The 18,460-nt window shown below is 46.0% G+C and overlaps 1 protein-coding gene across 1 annotated transcript in view; it reads left to right on the forward strand.

Moving 5' to 3' along the window:
- LOC139550095 (microtubule cross-linking factor 1-like) overlaps positions 1-18,460 on the forward strand; it is a 205,335-nt gene that overhangs the window by 170,777 nt on the left and 16,098 nt on the right. Inside the window, 5 exon segments of the mRNA XM_071360725.1 lie at positions 3,046-3,128; positions 11,953-12,200; positions 12,590-13,104; positions 15,382-15,741; positions 15,829-16,377. Coding sequence (XP_071216826.1) covers positions 3,046-3,128; positions 11,953-12,200; positions 12,590-13,104; positions 15,382-15,741; positions 15,829-16,377 — 1,755 coding nt within the window.

The raw sequence follows: 18,460 nt of genomic DNA on the forward strand, positions 1-18,460 counted from the left end.
TATGGGGTCCTGGTCAACAGTAGTACCCTGTGGGTCCTGGTCAACAGTAGTGCACTATGGGTCCTGGTCAACAGTAGTACACTATGGGTCCTGGTCAACAGTAGTACCCTGTGGGACCTGGTCAACAGTAGTACTATGGGTCCTGGTCAACAGTAGTACTATGGGTCCTGGTCAACAGTAGTACACTATGGGGCCTGGTCAACAGTAGTACTATGGGTTCTGGTCAACAGTAGTACACTATGGGGCCTGGTCAACAGTAGTACTATGGGTTCTGGTCAACAGTAGTACACTATGGGCCCTGGTCAACAGTAGTGCACTATGGGCCCTGGTCAACAGTAGTGCACTATGGGGCCTGGTCATCAGTAGTGCACTATGGGTCCTGGTCAACAGTAGTACACTATGGGCCCTGGTCAACAGTAGTGCACTATGGGTCCTGGTCAACAGTAGTGCACTATGGGCCCTGGTCAACAGTAGTGCACTATGGGGCCTGGTCATCAGTAGTGCACTATGGGTCCTGGTCAACAGTAGTACACTATGGGTCCTGGTCATCAGTAGTGCACTATGGGTCCTGGTCAACAGTAGTGCACTATGGGTCCTGGTCAACAGTAGTGCACTATGGGTCCTGGTCAACAGTAGTGCACTATGGGTCCTGGTCAACAGTAGTACACTATGGGTCCTGGTCAACAGTAGTACCCTATGGGTCCTGGTCAACAGTAGTACCCTATGGGTCCTGGTCAACAGTAGTGCACTATGGGTCCTGGTCAACAGTAGTGCACTATGGGTCCTGGTCAACAGTAGTGCACTATGGGTCCTGGTCAACAGTAGTGCACTATGGGTCCTGGTCAACAGTAGTGCACTATGGGTCCTGGTCAACAGTAGTGCACTATGGGTCCTGGTCAACAGTAGTACTATGGGTTCTGGTCAACAGTAGTACTATGGGGTTCTGGTCAACAGTAGTGCACTATGGGTCCTGGTTAACAGTAGTGCACTATGGGTCCTGGTCAACAGTAGTGCACTATGGGTCCTGGTCAACAGTAGTGCACTATGGGTCCTGGTCAACAGTAGTGCACTATGGGTCCTGGTCAACAGTAGTGCACTATGGGTCCTGGTCAACAGTAGTGCACTATGGGTCCTGGTCAACAGTAGTGCACTATGGGTCCTGGTCAACAGTAGTGCACTATGGGTCCTGGTCAACAGTAGTGCACTATGGGTCCTGGTCAACAGTAGTGCACTATGGGTCCTGGTCAACAGTAGTGCACTATGGGTCCTGGCAACAGTAGTGCACTATGGGTCCTGGTCAACAGTAGTGCACTATGGGTCCTGGTCAACAGTAGTGCACTATGGGTCCTGGTCAACAGTAGTACACTATGGGTCCTGGTCAACAGTAGTACCCTATGGGTCCTGGTCAACAGTAGTACCCTATGGGTCCTGGTCAACAGTAGTGCACTATGGGTCCTGGTCAACAGTAGTGCACTATGGGTCCTGGTCAACAGTAGTGCACTATGGGTCCTGGTCAACAGTAGTGCACTATGGGTCCTGGTCAACAGTAGTGCACTATGGGTCCTGGTCAACAGTAGTGCACTATGGGTCCTGGTCAACAGTAGTGCACTATGGGCCCTGGTCAACAGTAGTACCCTATGGGCCCTGGTCAACAGTAGTGCACTATGGGTCCTGGTCAACAGTAGTGCACTATGGGTCCTGGTCAACAGTAGTGCACTATGGGTCCTGGTCAACAGTAGTGCACTATGGGTCCTGGTCAACAGTAGTGCACTATGGGTCCTGGTCAACAGTAGTGCACTATGGGTCCTGGTCAACAGTAGTACCCTATGGGCCCTGGTCAACAGTAGTGCACTATGGGTCCTGGTCAACAGTAGTGCACTATGGGTCCTGGTCAACAGTAGTACCCTATGGGCCCTGGTCAACAGTAGTGCACTATGGGTCCTGGTCAACAGTAGTGCACTATGGGTCCTGGTCAACAGTAGTGCACTATGGGTCCTGGTCATCAGTAGTGCACTATGGGTCCTGGTCAACAGTAGTGCACTATGGGTCCTGGTCAACAGTAGTGCACTATGGGTCCTGGTCAACAGTAGTGCACTATGGGTCCTGGTCAACAGTAGTACCCTATGGGCCCTGGTCAACAGTAGTGCACTATGGGTCCTGGTCAACAGTAGTGCACTATGGGTCCTGGTCAACAGTAGTGCACTATGGGTCCTGGTCATCAGTAGTGCACTATGGGTCCTGGTCAACAGTAGTGCACTATGGGTCCTGGTCAACAGTAGTGCACTATGGGTCCTGGTCAACAGTAGTGCACTATGGGTCCTGGTCAACAGTAGTGCACTATGGGTCCTGGTCAACAGTAGTACCCTATGGGTCCTGGTCAACAGTAGTGCACTATGGGTCCTGGTCATCAGTAGTGCACTATGGGTCCTGGTCAACAGTAGTGCACTATGGGTCCTGGTCAACAGTAGTACCCTATGGGTCCTGGTCAACAGTAGTGCACTATGGGTCCTGGTCAACAGTAGTGCACTATGGGTCCTGGTCAACAGTAGTGCACTATGGGTCCTGGTCAACAGTAGTGCACTATGGGTCCTGGTCAACAGTAGTGCACTATGGGTCCTGGTCAACAGTATTGCACTATGGGTCCTGGTCAACAGTAGTGCACTATGGGTCCTGGTCAACAGTAGTGCACTATGGGTCCTGGTCAACAGTAGTACCCTATGGGTCCTGGTCAACAGTAGTGCACTATGGGTCCTGGTCATCAGTAGTGCACTATGGGTCCTGGTCAACAGTAGTGCACTATGGGTCCTGGTCAACAGTAGTACCCTATGGGTCCTGGTCAACAGTAGTGCACTATGGGTCCTGGTCAACAGTAGTGCACTATGGGTCCTGGTCAACAGTAGTGCATTATGGGTCATTTGGGACGTATCCCAGGAATGACAAATGTGGGATAAATGTGTTTTCAGACCTGAAAGGGTTCTTCAATTCTTGCCCAGTGCAGGTTTTTATTCCAGCCCGGCACTAAGATGTCTGTGTATGTTGTTTCAGGCTCTGAATGAGATCCCAGACATAGAGGACCCAATGTACCAGGAGGAGGAGGAGGAAGAGATGGGCTGTGGCAGTCTGCTCAGGTACGGTGGTTTACCTGTTCACATACCTGGAAATACTGTGATGTCATAGACCTATAGGTCATATTTTCACTTATCTAGACATGCCCTCATTGTAATGGTATTATATATAACATATTTTAACATATTTTATGTTATTGTTAGTGGAAGTATTGTCAATAGAGTACCTGGGTAAATAAAGGTAGTAGAATTATTATTATTTATTTATTATTTATTATTATTATATTATTATTATCGATTTACCTAGACTACCATTCTACTGGTTACAACAGCTATGCTTCACCTAGACTACCATTCTACTGGTTACAACAGCTATGCTTCACCTAGACTACCATTATACTGGTTACAACAGCTATGCTTCACCTAGACTACCATTCTACTGGTTACAACAGCTATGCTTCACCTAGACTACCATTCTACTGGTTACAACAGCTATGCTTCACCTAGACTACCATTCTACTGGTTACAACAGCTATGCTTCACCTAGACTACCATTCTACTGGTTACAACAGCTATGCTTCACCTAGACTACCATTCTACTGGTTACAACAGCTATGCTTCACCTAGACTACCATTGTACTGGTTACAACAGCTATGCTTCACCTAGACTACCATTCTACTGGTTACAACAGCTATACTTCACCTAGACTACCATTGTACTGGTTACAACAGCTATGCTTCACCTAGACTACCATTGTACTGGTTACAACAGCTATGCTTCACCTAGACTACCATTCTACTGGTTACAACAGCTATGCTTCACCTAGACTACCATTCTACTGGTTACAACAGCTATGCTTCACCTAGACTACCATTCTACTGGTTACAACAGCTATGCTTCACCTAGACTACCATTGTACTGGTTACAACAGCTATGCTTCACCTAGACTACCATTGTACTGGTTACAACAGCTATGCTTCACCTAGACTACCATTCTACTGGTTACAACAGCTATGCTTCACCTAGACTACCATTCTACTGGTTACAACAGCTATGCTTCACCTAGACTACCATTCTACTGGTTACAACAGCTATGCTTCACCTAGACTACCATTCTACTGGTTACAACAGCTATGCTTCACCTACACTACCATTGTACTGGTTACAACAGCTATGCTTCACCTAGACTACCATTCTACTGGTTACAACAGCTATGCTTCACCTAGACTACCATTGTACTGGTTACAACAGCTATGCTTCACCTAGACTACCATTGTACTGGTTACAACAGCTATGCTTCACCTATACTACCATTCTACTGGTTACAACAGCTATGCTTCACATAGACTACCATTCTACTGGTTACAACAGCTATGCTTCACCTAGACTACCATTGTACTGGTTACAACAGCTATGCTTCACTTAGACTACCATTCTACTGGTTACAACAGCTATGCTTCACCTAGACTACCATTCTACTGGTTACAACAGCTATGCTTCACCTAGACTACCATTCTACTGGTTACAACAGCTATGCTTCACCTAGACTACCATTCTACTGGTTACAACAGCTATGCTTCACCTAAATCAAATCAAATCAAATCAAATTTTATTAGTCACATACACATGGTTAGCAGATGTTAATGCGAGTGTAGCGAAATGCTTGTGCTTCTAGTTCCGACAATGCAGTAATAACCAACAAGTAATCTAACCTAACAATTCCACAACTACTACCTTATACACACACAAGTGTAAAGGGATAAAGAATATGTACATAAAGATATATGAATGAGTGGTGGTACAGAACGGCATAGGCAAGATGCAGTAGATGGTATAGAGTACGGTATATACATATGAGATGAGTACTGTAGGGTATGTAAACATAAAGTGGCATAGTTTAAAGTGGCTAGTGGTACATGTATTACATAAAGATGGCAAGATGCAGTAGATGATATAGAGTACAGTATATACATATGAGATGGGTAATGTAGGGTATGTAAACATTATATTAAGTGGCATTGTTTAAAGTGGCTAGTGGTACATTTTTACATAATTTCCATCAATTCCCATTTTTAAAGTGGCTGGAGTTGAGTCAGTATGTTGGCAGCGGCCGCTAAATGTTAGTGGTGGCTGTTTAACAGTCTGATGGCCTTGAGATAGAAGCTGTTTTTCAGTCTCTCGGTCCCTGCTTTGATGCACCTGTACTGACCTCGCCTTCTGGATGATAGCGGGGTGAACAGGCAGTGGCTTGGGTGGTTGTTGTCCTTGATGATCTTTATGGCCTTCCTGTGACATCGGGTGGTGTAGGTGTCCTGGAGGGCAGGTAGTTTGCCCCCGGTGATGCGTTCTGCAGACCTCACTACCCTCTGGAGAGCCTTACGGTTGTGGGCGGAGCAGTTGCCGTACCAGGCGGTGATACAGCCCGACAGGATGCTCTCGATTGTGCATCTGTAGAAGTTTGTGAGTGCTTTTGGTGACAAGCCGAATTTCTTCAGCCTCCTGAGGTTGAAGAGGCGCTGCTGCGCCTTCTTCACGACGCTGTCTGTGTGGGTGGACCAATTCAGTTTGTCCGTGTACACCGAGGAACTTAAAACTTTCCACCTCCTCCACTACTGACCCGTCGATGTGGATAGGGGGGTGCTCCCTCTGCTGTTTCCTGAAGTCCACAATCATCTCCTTTGTTTTGTTGACGTTGAGTGTGAGGTTATTTTCCTGACACCACACTCCGAGGGCCCTCACCTCCTCCCTGTAGGCCGTCTCGTCGTTGTTGGTAATCAAGCCTACCACTGTAGTGTCATCCGCAAACTTGATGATTGAGTTGGAGGCGTGCATGGCCACGCAGTCGTGGGTGAACAGGGAGTACAGGAGAGGGCTCAGAACGCACCCTTGTGGGGCCCCAGTGTTGAGGATCAGCGGGGTGGAGATGTTGTTACCTACCCTCACCACCTGGGGGCGGCCCGTCAGGAAGTCCAGGACCCAGTTGCACAGGGCGGGGTCGAGACCCAGGGTCTCGAGCTTGATGACGAGTTTGGAGGGTACTATGGTGTTAAATGCTGAGCTGTAATCGATGAACAGCATTCTCACATGGGTATTCCTCTTGTCCAGATGGGTTAGGGCAGTGTGCAGTGTGGTTGCGATTGCGTCGTCTGTGGACCTATTGGGTCGGTAAGCAAATTGGAGTGGGTCTAGGGTGTCCGGTAGGGTGGAGGTGATATGGTCCTTGACTAGTCTCTCAAAGCACTTCATGATGACGGAAGTGAGTGCTACGGGGCGGTAGTCGTTTAGCTCAGTTACCTTAGCTTTCTTGGGAACAGGAACAATGGTGGCCCTCTTGAAGCATGTGGGAACAGCAGACTGGGATAAGGATTGATTGAATATGTCCGTAAACACACCAGCCAGCTGGTCTGCGCATGCTCTGAGGACGCGGCTGGGAATGCCGTCTGGGCCTGCAGCCTTGCGAGGGTTAACACGTTTAAATGTTTTACTCACCTCGGCTGCAGTGAAGGAGAGCCCGCAGGTTTTGGTAGGGGGCCGTGTCAGTGGCACTGTATTGTCCTCAAAGCGGGCAAAAAAGTTGTTTAGCCTGTCTGGGAGCAAGACATCCTGGTCCGCGACGGGGCTGGTTTTCTTTTTGTAATCCGTGATTGACTGTAGACCCTGCCACATACCTCTTGTGTCTGAGCTGTTGAATTGCGACTCGATTTTGTCTCTGTACTGGGACTTAGCCTGTTTGATTGCCTTGCGGAGAGAATAGCTACACTGTTTGTATTCGGTCATGCTTCCGGTCACCTTGCCCTGGTTAAAAGCAGTGGTTCGCGCTTTCAGTTTCACGCGAATGCTGCCGTCAATCCACGGTTTCTGGTTTGGGAATGTTTTAATCGTTGCTGTGGGTACGACATCGTCAATGCACTTCCTAATGAACTCGCTCACCGAATCAGCATATTCGTCAATATTGTTGTTGGACGCAATGCGGAACATATTCCAATCCGCGTGATCGAAGCAGTCTTGAAGCGTGGAATCAGATTGGTCGGACCAGCGTTGAACAGACCTGAGCGCGGGAGCTTGTTGTTTTAGTTTCTGTTTGTAGGCTGGAATCAACAAAATGGAGTCGTGGTCAGCTTTTCCGAAAGGGGGGCGGGGGAGGGCCTTATATGCGTCGCGGAAATTAGTATAACAATGATCTAGGGTTTTTCCAGCCCTGGTAGCACAATCGATATGCTGATAGAATTTAGGGAGTTTTGTTTTTAGATTAGCCTTGTTAAAATCCCCAGCTACGATGAATGCAGCCTCAGGGTGTGTGGTTTCCAGTTTACAAAGAGTCAGATAAAGTTCGTTCAGGGCCATCGATGTGTCTGCTTGGGGGGGAATATATACGGCTGTGATTATGATCGAGGAGAATTCCCTTGGTAGATAATGCGGTCGACATTTGATTGTGAGGAGTTCTAGATCAGGTGAACAGAATTACTTGAGTTCCTGTGTGTTGTTATGATGATCACACCACGTCTCGTTAATCATAAGGCATACCCCCCCGCCCCTCTTCTTACCAGAAAGATGTTTGTTTCTGTCGGCGCGATGCATGAAGAAACCAGCTGGCTGCACCGACTCCGTTAGCGTCTCTTGAGTTAGCCATGTTTCCGTGAAGCAGAGCACGTTGCAATCCCTGATGTCTCTCTGGAATGCTACCCGTGCTCGGATTTCATCAACCTTATTGTCAAGAGACTGGACATTGGCGAGTAGTATGCTAGGGAGTGGAGCGCGATGTGCCCGTCTCCGAAGCCTGACCAGGAGACCGCCTCGTTTGCCCCTTTTACGGCGTCGCACAGGGTCGCCGGCTGGGATCAGATCCATTGTATTGGGTGGAAGGCAAAACACTGGATCCGTTTCGGGAAAGTCATATTCCTGGTAGGAACGATGATGAGTTGACGTTAATCGTATATTCAGTAGTTCCTCCCGACTGTATGTAATGAAACCTAAGATTACCTGGGGTACCGATGTAAGAAATAACACATAAAAAAACAAAATACTGCATATTTTCCAAGGAACGCGAAGCGAGGCGGCCATCTCTTTTCGGCGCCTAGACTACCATTCTACTGGTTACAACAGCTATGCTTCACCTAGACTACCATTCTACTGGTTACAACAGCTATGCTTCACCTAGACTACCATTCTACTGGTTACAACAGCTATGCTTCACCTAGACTACCATTGTACTGGTTACAACAGCTATGCTTCACCTAGACTACCATTCTACTGGTTACAACAGCTATGCTTCACCTAGATTACCATTGTACTGGTTACAACAGCTATGCTTCACCTAGACTACCATTCTACTGGTTACAACAGCTATGCTTCACCTAGACTACCATTCTACTGGTTACAACAGCTATGCTTCACCTAGACTACCATTCTACTGGTTACAACAGCTATGCTTCACCTAGACTACCATTCTACTGGTTACAACAGCTATGCTTCACCTAGACTACCATTCTACTGGTTACAACAGCTATGCTTCACCTAGACTACCATTCTACTAGTTACAACAGCTATGCTTCACCTAGACTACCATTCTACTGGTTACAACAGCTATGCTTCACCTAGACTACCATTCTACTGGTTACAACAGCTATGCTTCACCTAGACTACCATTCTACTGGTTACAACAGCTATGCTTCACCTAGACTACCATTGTACTGGTTACAACAGCTATGCTTCACCTAGACTACCATTATACTGGTTACAACAGCTATGCTTCACCTAGAATACCATTGTACTGGTTACAACAGCTATGCTTCACCTAGACTACCATTCTACTGGTTACAACAGCTATGCTTCACCTAGACTACCATTCTACTGGTTACAACAGCTATGCTTCACCTAGACTACCATTCTACTGGTTACAACAGCTATGCTTCACCTAGACTACCATTGTACTGGTTACAACAGCTATACTTCACCTAAACTACCATTCTACTGGTTACAACAGCTATGCTTCACCTAGACTACCATTCTACTGATTACAACAGCTATGCTTAACCTAGACTACCATTCTACTGGTTACAACAGCTATGCTTCACCTAGACTACCATTCTACTGGTTACAACAGCTATGCTTCACCTAGACTACCATTCTACTGGTTACAACAGCTATGCTTCACCTAGACTACCATTCTACTGGTTACAACAGCTATGCTTCACCTAGACTACCATTCTACTGGTTACAACAGCTATGCTTCACCTAGACTACCATTGTACTGGTTACAACAGCTATGCTTCACCTAGACTACCATTCTACTGGTTACAACAGCTATGCTTCACCTAGACTACCATTGTACTGGTTACAACAGCTATGCTTCACCTAGACTACCATTGTACTGGTTACAACAGCTATGCTTCACCTAGACTACCATTCTACTGGTTACAACAGCTATGCTTCACCTAGACTACCATTCTACTGGTTACAACAGCTATGCTTCACCTAGACTACCATTCTACTGGTTACAACAGCTATGCTTCACCTAGACTACCATTCTACTGGTTACAACAGCTATGCTTCACCTAGACTACCATTCTACTGGTTACAACAGCTATGCTTCACCTAGACTACCATTCTACTGGTTACAACAGCTATGCTTCACCTAGACTACCATTCTACTGGTTACAACAGCTATGCTTCACCTAGACTACCATTCTACTGGTTACAACAGCTATGCTTCACCTAGACTACCATTCTACTGGTTACAACAGCTATGCTTCACCTAGACTACCATTCTACTGGTTACAACAGCTATGCTTCACCTAGACTACCATTCTACTGGTTACAACAGCTATGCTTCACCTAGACTACCATTCTACTGGTTACAACAGCTATGCTTCACCTAGACTACCATTCTACTGGTTACAACAGCTATGCTTCACCTAGACTACCATTCTACTAGTTACAACAGCTATGCTTCACTTAGACTACCATTCTACTAGTTACAACAGCTATGCTTCACCTAGACTACCATTCTACTAGTTACAACAGCTATGCTTCACCTAGACTACCATTCTACTAGTTACAACAGCTATGCTTCACCTAGACTACCATTCTACTGGTTACAACAGCTATGCTTCACCTAGACTACCATTGTACTGGTTACAACAGCTATGCTTCACCTAGACTACCATTCTACTGGTTACAACAGATATGCTTCACCTAGACTACCATTCTACTGGTTACAACAGCTATGCTTCACCTAGACTACCATTCTACTGGTTACAACAGCTATGCTTCACCTAGACTACCATTGTACTGGTTACAACAGCTATGCTTCACCTAGACTACCATTGTACTGGTTACAACAGCTATGCTTCACCTAGACTACCATTCTACTGGTTACAACAGCTATGCTTCACCTAGACTACCATTCTACTGGTTACAACAGCTATGCTTTACCTAGACTATCATTATACTGTCTCTTTGGGAGGGGATATGATCCAAGTCTCTTTGGGAGGGGATATGAACCAAGTCTCTTGGGAGGGGATATGAACCAAGTCTCTTTGGGAGGGGATATGAACCAAGTCTCTTTGGGAGGGGATATGAACCAAGTCTCTTTGGGAGGGGATATGAACCAAGTCTCTTTGGGAGGGGATATGAACCAAGTCTCTTTGGGAGGGGATATGGTCCAAGTCTCTTTGGGAGGGGATATGAACCAAGTCTCTTTGGGAGAGGATATAATCCAAGTCTCTTTGGGAGAGGATATGAACCAAGTCTCTTTGGGAGAGGATATGAACCAAGTCTCTTTGGGAGAGGATATGAACCAAGTCTCTTTGGGAGGGGATATGAACCAAGTCTCTTTGGGAGGGGATATAATCCAAGTCTCTTTGGGAGGGGATATAATCCAAGTCTCTTTGGGAGGGGATATAATCCAAGTCTCTTTGGGAGGGGATATAATCCAAGTCTCTTTGGGAGGGGATATGAACCAAGTCTCTTTGGGAGGGGATATGAACCAAGTCTCTTTGGGAGAGGATATGAACCAAGTCTCTTTGGGAGGGGATATGAACCAAGTCTCTTTGGGAAGGGATATGAACCAAGTCTCTTTGGGAGAGGATATGAACCAAGTCTCTTTGGGAGAGGATATGAACCAAGTCTCTTTGGGAGGGGATATGAACCAAGTCTCTTTGGGAGAGGATATGAACCAAGTCTCTTTGGGAGAGGATAGGAACCAAGTCTCTTTGGGAGAGGATAGGATCCAAGTCTCTTTGGGAGAGGATATGAACCAAGTCTCTTTGGGAGAGGATATGAACCAAGTCTCTTTGGGAGGGGATATGAACCAAGTCTCTTTGGGAGAGGATATGAACCAAGTCTCTTTGGGAGAGGATAGGAACCAAGTCTCTTTGGGAGAGGATATGATCCAAGTCTCTTTGGGAGAGGATATGAACCAAGTCTCTTTGGGAGAGGATATGAACCAAGTCTCTTTGGGAGGGGATATTAACCAAGTCTCTTTGGGAGAGGATATGAACCAAGTCATTGTAGCCTGACAATTAATTATTGAATCGTTTTAAAGTGTTCCCTCATGAAATGAAACACATTAACTTTATTTTTTTGGAGAGCAGATTAAATGTTTTTAGGTTATTTTAAGAGTTTCAGGAAATTAGGACAACAAAGAGGATGAAAAACACTGTTTATATGTCAAAGAGATCTACTTCTACTCTACCTTCTGGGGGACCTGTCAATGTATCAACCTACCTCTTTCTTCTAGTAAGAGCATTTTGATGCAGTACTAATGATCACGCTCTCCTCCTCTCTCCTCTCTCTCCTTCTCTGTCCTCTCTGATCCTATCCTTGTAACATTTTGTTTTGGTAATGTAATAGTTTAATGCTTTATTCTCGTCTCATCCTCCCCAGGGCTAAGTCCGTCTGTTCTATGAGTGACTTCCAGCGTCTGATGGACAGCTCTCCCTTCCTGCCTGACAAGAGTCGTCACGGTGACTGTGGCCGTGACGACGTGACCCCACCCCTATCTCCGGATGACCTGAAGTACATAGAGGAGTTCAACAGTAAGGGGTGGGGCTTTCCTGTCCCTGGCCCCTCCCCTACACCAGGCCACCACACCCCCACACCCATGGAAGCCTGGGCAGATCAGCCCACTTCAGGTACTGATGCTCCAAGTGTTTAATCATTGTTTGTTTTTAGAATTGCAATCATGTTAATGTGAAGACAAACATGGCAAATGTGTTTTCTCACTTTATATCAAAATTACATTTCAATCATGTTATGGTGAAGCCAAAAAGCACATTTCCACATTGTGTGTGGACAATAAAGCTTTTTAAACCTAAATTCAGAACCATACCCAATGTTTTACTGTCATCTTCCCACCTTATGGAGATTATTTATTTCCCTTCTAATTATAAGCATTTGAATAATTCTAAAATCCAATCATTATAATCATTTGAATCATTTGAATCATTCTAAATTCCAATCATTCTAAATTTCAATCATTCTAAATTCCAATCATTCTGAATTCTCTCTCTCTGAATTCCAGAACCATTCCAGCCAGCCTTGTGGTTCCTGACAACCAGTGCTACCCTCACTACTAACACCCTGTCCAGCCCTGAACCCCATCCCCTCTGCCAGCACTCCCCTCTCAGGGGCAACGGGGGTAACAGAGGAGGGGGGGCAAGTGTCCATGTCTCCCACAGCCCCACCCGACCCCCAGGAACCCCCGAACAGGACTACATGTACCCCAAAGGGACCAAGGGGCGAGGGGGTGGAGGTGAGGTGGGGGATCCCCCTGGGGTAGGGGGACCAGACGAGGTGTTTGGTAACGGTCGGTGGCCCTCCACCTGTCATAAGGAGTTATTAGAGGGTGGGGGTGGACTGGGAGGCGGACTTAGGGGCCCGTCTGGGGTGGGTCCCATCCCCACGGTGGGGTACGCCTCGTCTCTGGAGCTGCAGCTGTCACGGAACCTCAGTGATGACATGAAGGAGGTGGCCTTCTCTGTTAGGAACTACCGCTCAGGCCCTGGCACCTCGGACCTCCTGGAACAACACAGACAGGTCTGTTGACGTTGTTGTTGACGTTGTTGTTGACGTTGTTGTTGTTGACGTTGTTGTTGTTGACGTTGTTGTTGTTGACGTTGTTGTTGTTGACGTTGTTGTTGTTGACGTTGTTGTTGTTGTTCACGTTGTTGTTGACGTTGTTGTTGTTGACGTTGTTGTTGTTTATCTAGCTGTACATTTCCCTTAGTTCACCTTTCTATTGTGTTCTCTTTCTAACAGTGTCGTCAGAAAGTATTCATGAGCCTTGATTTATTCCACACTTTGTTGTGTTACAGCCGGAATTCAAAATGTATTAAATATATGTTTTTTCTCACCCATCTACACACAATACCCCGTAATGACTAAGAGAAAACATGTTTTTACAAATTCTTGCAGATTTATTGAAAATAAAAAACAGAAATATCTAATTTACATAAGTATTCACACCCTTTTGCTATGACACTTCAAATTGAGCTCAGGTGCATACAATGTCCTTTGATCATCCTTGAGATGTCACTACAACTTGATTGGCCAATTCAATTGTTTGGACATGATTTAGAAATAAAGATTTTCTTGTGTACATTCTAAACTAAAGGTCAAGGATATCTTGTGTACAGTGCCTTGCAAAAGTATTCATCCCCCTTTGCCGTTTTTCCTATTTTGTCGCATTACAACCTGTCCTTTAAATATATTTTTAATTGGATTTCATGCAATGGACATACGCAAAATAGTCCAAATTGGTGAAGTGAAATGAAAAAATAATAACTTGTTTAAAAAAATTCAACAACAAAAAAAAGAAACTGAAAAGTGGTGCGTGCATATATATTCACCCCCTTTGCTATGAAGCCCCTAAATAAGATCTGGTGCAACCAATTACCTTCAGAAGTTACATAATTAGTTAAATAAAGTCCACCTGCGTGCAATCTAAGTGTCACATGATCTGTCACATGATGTCAGTATATTTACACCTGTTCTGAAAGGCCCCAGAGTCTGCAACACCACTAAGAAAGGGGCACCACCAAGCAAGCAGCACCATGAAGACCAAGGAGCTCTCCAAACAGGTCAGGGACAAAGTTGTGGAGAAGTACAGATCAGGGTTGGGTTATAAAAAAATATCTGAGACTTGAACATCCCATGGAGCACCATTAAATCCATTATTAAAAAAATTGAAAGAATATGGCACCACAATAAAACTGCCAAGAGAGGGATGCCCACAAAACTCACAGACCAGGCAAGGAGAGCATTAATCAGAGAGGCAACAAAGAGACCAATGATAACCCTGAAGGTGCTGTAAAGCTCCACAGTGGAGATTGGAGTATCTGTCCATAGGACCACTTTAAGCAGTACACTCCACAGAGCTGGCTTTACGGAAGAGAGCCCAGAAAAAAGCCATTGCTTAAAGAAAAAAATAAGCAAACACATTTGGTGTTTGCCAAAAGGCATGTGGGAGACTCCCCAAACATATGGAAGAAGGTACTCTGGTCAGATAAGACTAAAATTGAGCTTTTTGGCCATCAAGGAAAACGCTATGTCTGGAGCAAACCCAGCACCTCATCACCCCGAGAACACCATCCCCACAGTGAAGCTGCATCCTGCTGTGGGGATGTTTTTCATCAGCAGGGACTGGGAAACTGGTCAGAATTGAAGGAATGATGGATGGCGCTAAATACAGGGAAATTTGAGGGAAACAAGTTTTGAGACTGGGACAGAGGTTCACCTTCCAGCCGGACAATGACCCTAAGCATACTGCTAAAGCAACACTCGAGTGGTTTAAGGGGAAACATTTAAATGTCTTGGAATGGCCTAGTCAAAGCCCAGACCTCAATCCAATTGAGAATCTGTGGTATGACTTAAACATTGCTGTACACCAGCAGAACCCATCCTACCTGAAGGAGCTGTAGCAGTTTTGCCTTGAAGAATGGGCAAAAATCCCAGTGGGTAGATGTGCCAAGCTTCTAGACATACCCCATGAGACTTGCATCTGTAATTGCTGCAAAAGGTGGCTCTACAAAGTATTGACTATTGTTATGCACGCTCAAGTTCTGTTTGTTTTTTTTGTCTTATTTCTTGCTGGTTTCACATTAAAAAATATTTTCCATCTTAGAAGTGGTAGGCATGTTGAGTAAGTCAAATGATTAAAAACAAATACATTTTAATTCCAGGGTGTAAGGCAACAAAATAAGAAAAATGCCAAGGGGGGTGAATACTTTCACAAGCCACTGTACATACTTCCATGTAAATGTATATGTAGTTTATTCTTCTAATTTCTACAACTTCTTCTTCTCAACCTAATAGCTCCGAGACACGGCGTGTCAGACCAACGGTTTCACTACTCGGGGAACCCAAACCACCCAGACCATCAGTGTGGGCTTACAAACTGACATCCTCCGCACCCTCACCAGCTCCCCCCACCGCTGCCTCACCCCTATAGGAGGAGGCTCAACCCCCATCTCCTCCCCCTCCAGAAACATCCGCAAGATACAGTACTCTCCTGTGGTCCAGTCCAAGTTCGAGCGGACATGTTGTTCTCCTAAGTACGGTTCCCCTAAGCTCCAGAGGAAGCTGTCGACATCATCGAAGGCTGACCTCCCTGTAGGGGCCTCCTCCAGCTCCACGGCCGGCCCCAGGGCCCCGACTCCCACCACTCCCCAGAAGGTAATTATTGTTTATCTATGTATTTATCTATGTATTGTTGCAGTCAGCTGCCTGAGGCCACTCTAAGTGTTATATGTATAATAACAGGGAGCCTCTGAGTCGGCCTGGGCTCGCTCCACCACCACCAGGGATTCTCCGGTCCACACCACCATCAACGACGGCCTGTCCAGCCTCTTCAACATCATAGACCACACCCCCGTAGCCTACGAACCCCTGCAGTCCAAATTCACCAAGTCCCCAAGCCGCACCCGCACCGCTCCCCCTGACCTCTCACCTCCCGCGGGGCCAGGGGTACACAACCTACCACCCTCAGACCCCAAAGACCCCAGGTCCCTTGGTGCAGCCCAGGAGTTCCTGAGGAATGTCCGCGGGCGCTCTCCCAGCCCGGTGCAGCTGATACTAGAGACCCCGGGAGGGCCGGGGGGAACAGGGGGGGAGAGGACACCAGAGGTGGTCAGTATACGCCAGGACCTGTCTGCCCCGCCTGGATACACCCTGGCAGAGAACGCAGCCCGTCTGCTGAACAAGAAGCTGTTGGAGCAGAGCTTCAGGGAGGAGAAGAGACTGGGGTCTGCAGGCCAGAGCAGAGAGGGGAGGCATGGAGAAGGAGACAGGAACCAGGCGGGGTGTATGGAGGTAAATACTGTTTTGTTGTTTACTACGATCTATTTTAGCCCCCCCCTTTTAGTAGGCAAGGTAAACCCGTTTTCACAATTTCTGGAATTGATACGGGGCTCGTCAACAGAAAGGGAAACGCAGCAGTGTTCTGTCAATCATTCATATCGATATCACGTTGAAATCAATACAACAGGGACAAAACGTTATACAAACGCCACACGGAAACTTGAAATAACCTATACATGATTGATTAGATGACAACTTGTAGAACGTGGAATGTCGGATGTTGATTTTGGAAGGAAATCCATCACGGAAAAGGGAACAAATCACTTTTTCTGTTAGTTAACTTCAACAAATCACGACCCGCCATGAGGTACCAGCCAATGGTTGGCTGCTAGTTAGACTGGTAAATCCGTGTATTGGTGTTGGCCAGAGACTTTTATCGAAAGATCGCCCAGAATTCTCTGTGCCATGTTTAAGAAAGAAAATGACGGCTGCGTTCTAAGTCCTGCGACCCCCCCCCCCCCCCCAGCGGGTATAACGAAATCAACAGTACAAAACCAAAGATATCGATATACTTTAAGTGTGTCACCGTGTGGACTTTAAACTTGTATACTAACGTCACCAAGGTGTAATTCCTCCCAATGAGATGTGGTCAAAACGTCAGCTTGTGTAATGCACTAACACATAATGTCCACATCATGGAAAGTACTGTAATATACATTAATCAGATATTATAAATAATAATAATGTATGCCGTTTAGCAGACACTTTTATCCAAAGCGACTTACAGTCATGCGTACATACATACTACATATGGGTGGTCCCGGGAATCGAACCCACTACTGTGACGTTACAAGCACCATAATCTACCAACTGAGCTACAAATGACCACAGGAGAATTCGGTATCTTATAAATGATTAAATATGTTAATTGAGGATGATAGTAAATTAAGTAAACTCACACATAATCACGTATATTTCTCACTAGTTTAGCCATTTGGAGATTATATTTTTTTCTAATGCTCAATTTCCCGGGGAACTCTAGAAAGAGCTTCCATAATGATCCATTCATTCCACTTCTCTACAATTTGGCTCTTTCCAAATTACCGAAAAAAAAACACAAACTAGGAAAACAAAATTAACATTCTCATTTACATTTTGATAACTCCGTGCTGGTGTTTTCTTCTCAGATCAAAGAGCATTGACTGACACTATGGTAATGTAATGGTAATATTTTATTACTTTTAATTACTTTAATAACTTTTTTTTTCACATTCCACACAGTGTTCTACTGCATTTTCCCCAAGTGCAGTATTACTACAGTACTACTACAGTATTACTACAGTACTACTACAGTACTACTACTATTGCGCTTCATTGTTTTCTATACTAAGAGGGTGTTCCTGGCTCCTTCTTACTACTACCATCTCTGCTTCAGCCTCCACTCACCCCTCATTCAGTATCCCTCTGCTTCAGCCTCTACTCACCCCTCATTCAGTATCCCTCTGCTTCAGCCTCTACTCACCCCTCATTCAGTATCCCTCTGCTTCAGCCTCTACTCACCCCTCATTCAGTATCCCTCTGCTTCAGCCTCTACTCACCCCTCATTCAGTATCCCTCTGCTTCAGCCTCCACTCACCCCTCATTCAGTATCCCTCTGCTTCAGCCTCTACTCACCCCTCATTCAGTATCCCTCTGCTTCAGCCTCTACTCACCCCTCATTCAGTATCCCTCTGCTTCAGCCTCTACTCACCCCTCATTCAGTATCCCTCTGCTTCAGCCTCTACTCACCCCTCATTCAGTATCCCTCTGCTTCAGCCTCCACTCACCCCTCATTCAGTATCCCTCTGCTTCAGCCTCCACTCACCCCTCATTCAGTATCCCTCTGCTTCAGCCTCCACTCACCCCTCATTCAGTATCCCTCTGCTTCAGCCTCCACTCACCCCTCATTCAGTATCCCTCTGCTTCAGCCTCCACTCACCCCTCATTCAGTATCCCTCTGCTTCAGCCTCTACTCACCCCTCATTCAGTATCCCTCTGCTTCAGCCTCCACTCACCCCTCATTCAGTATCCCTCTGCTTCAGCCTCCACTCACCCC

This window comes from Salvelinus alpinus, chromosome 23 (genome assembly GCF_045679555.1).
Source record: "Salvelinus alpinus chromosome 23, SLU_Salpinus.1, whole genome shotgun sequence".
NCBI lineage: Eukaryota > Metazoa > Chordata > Actinopteri > Salmoniformes > Salmonidae > Salvelinus > Salvelinus alpinus.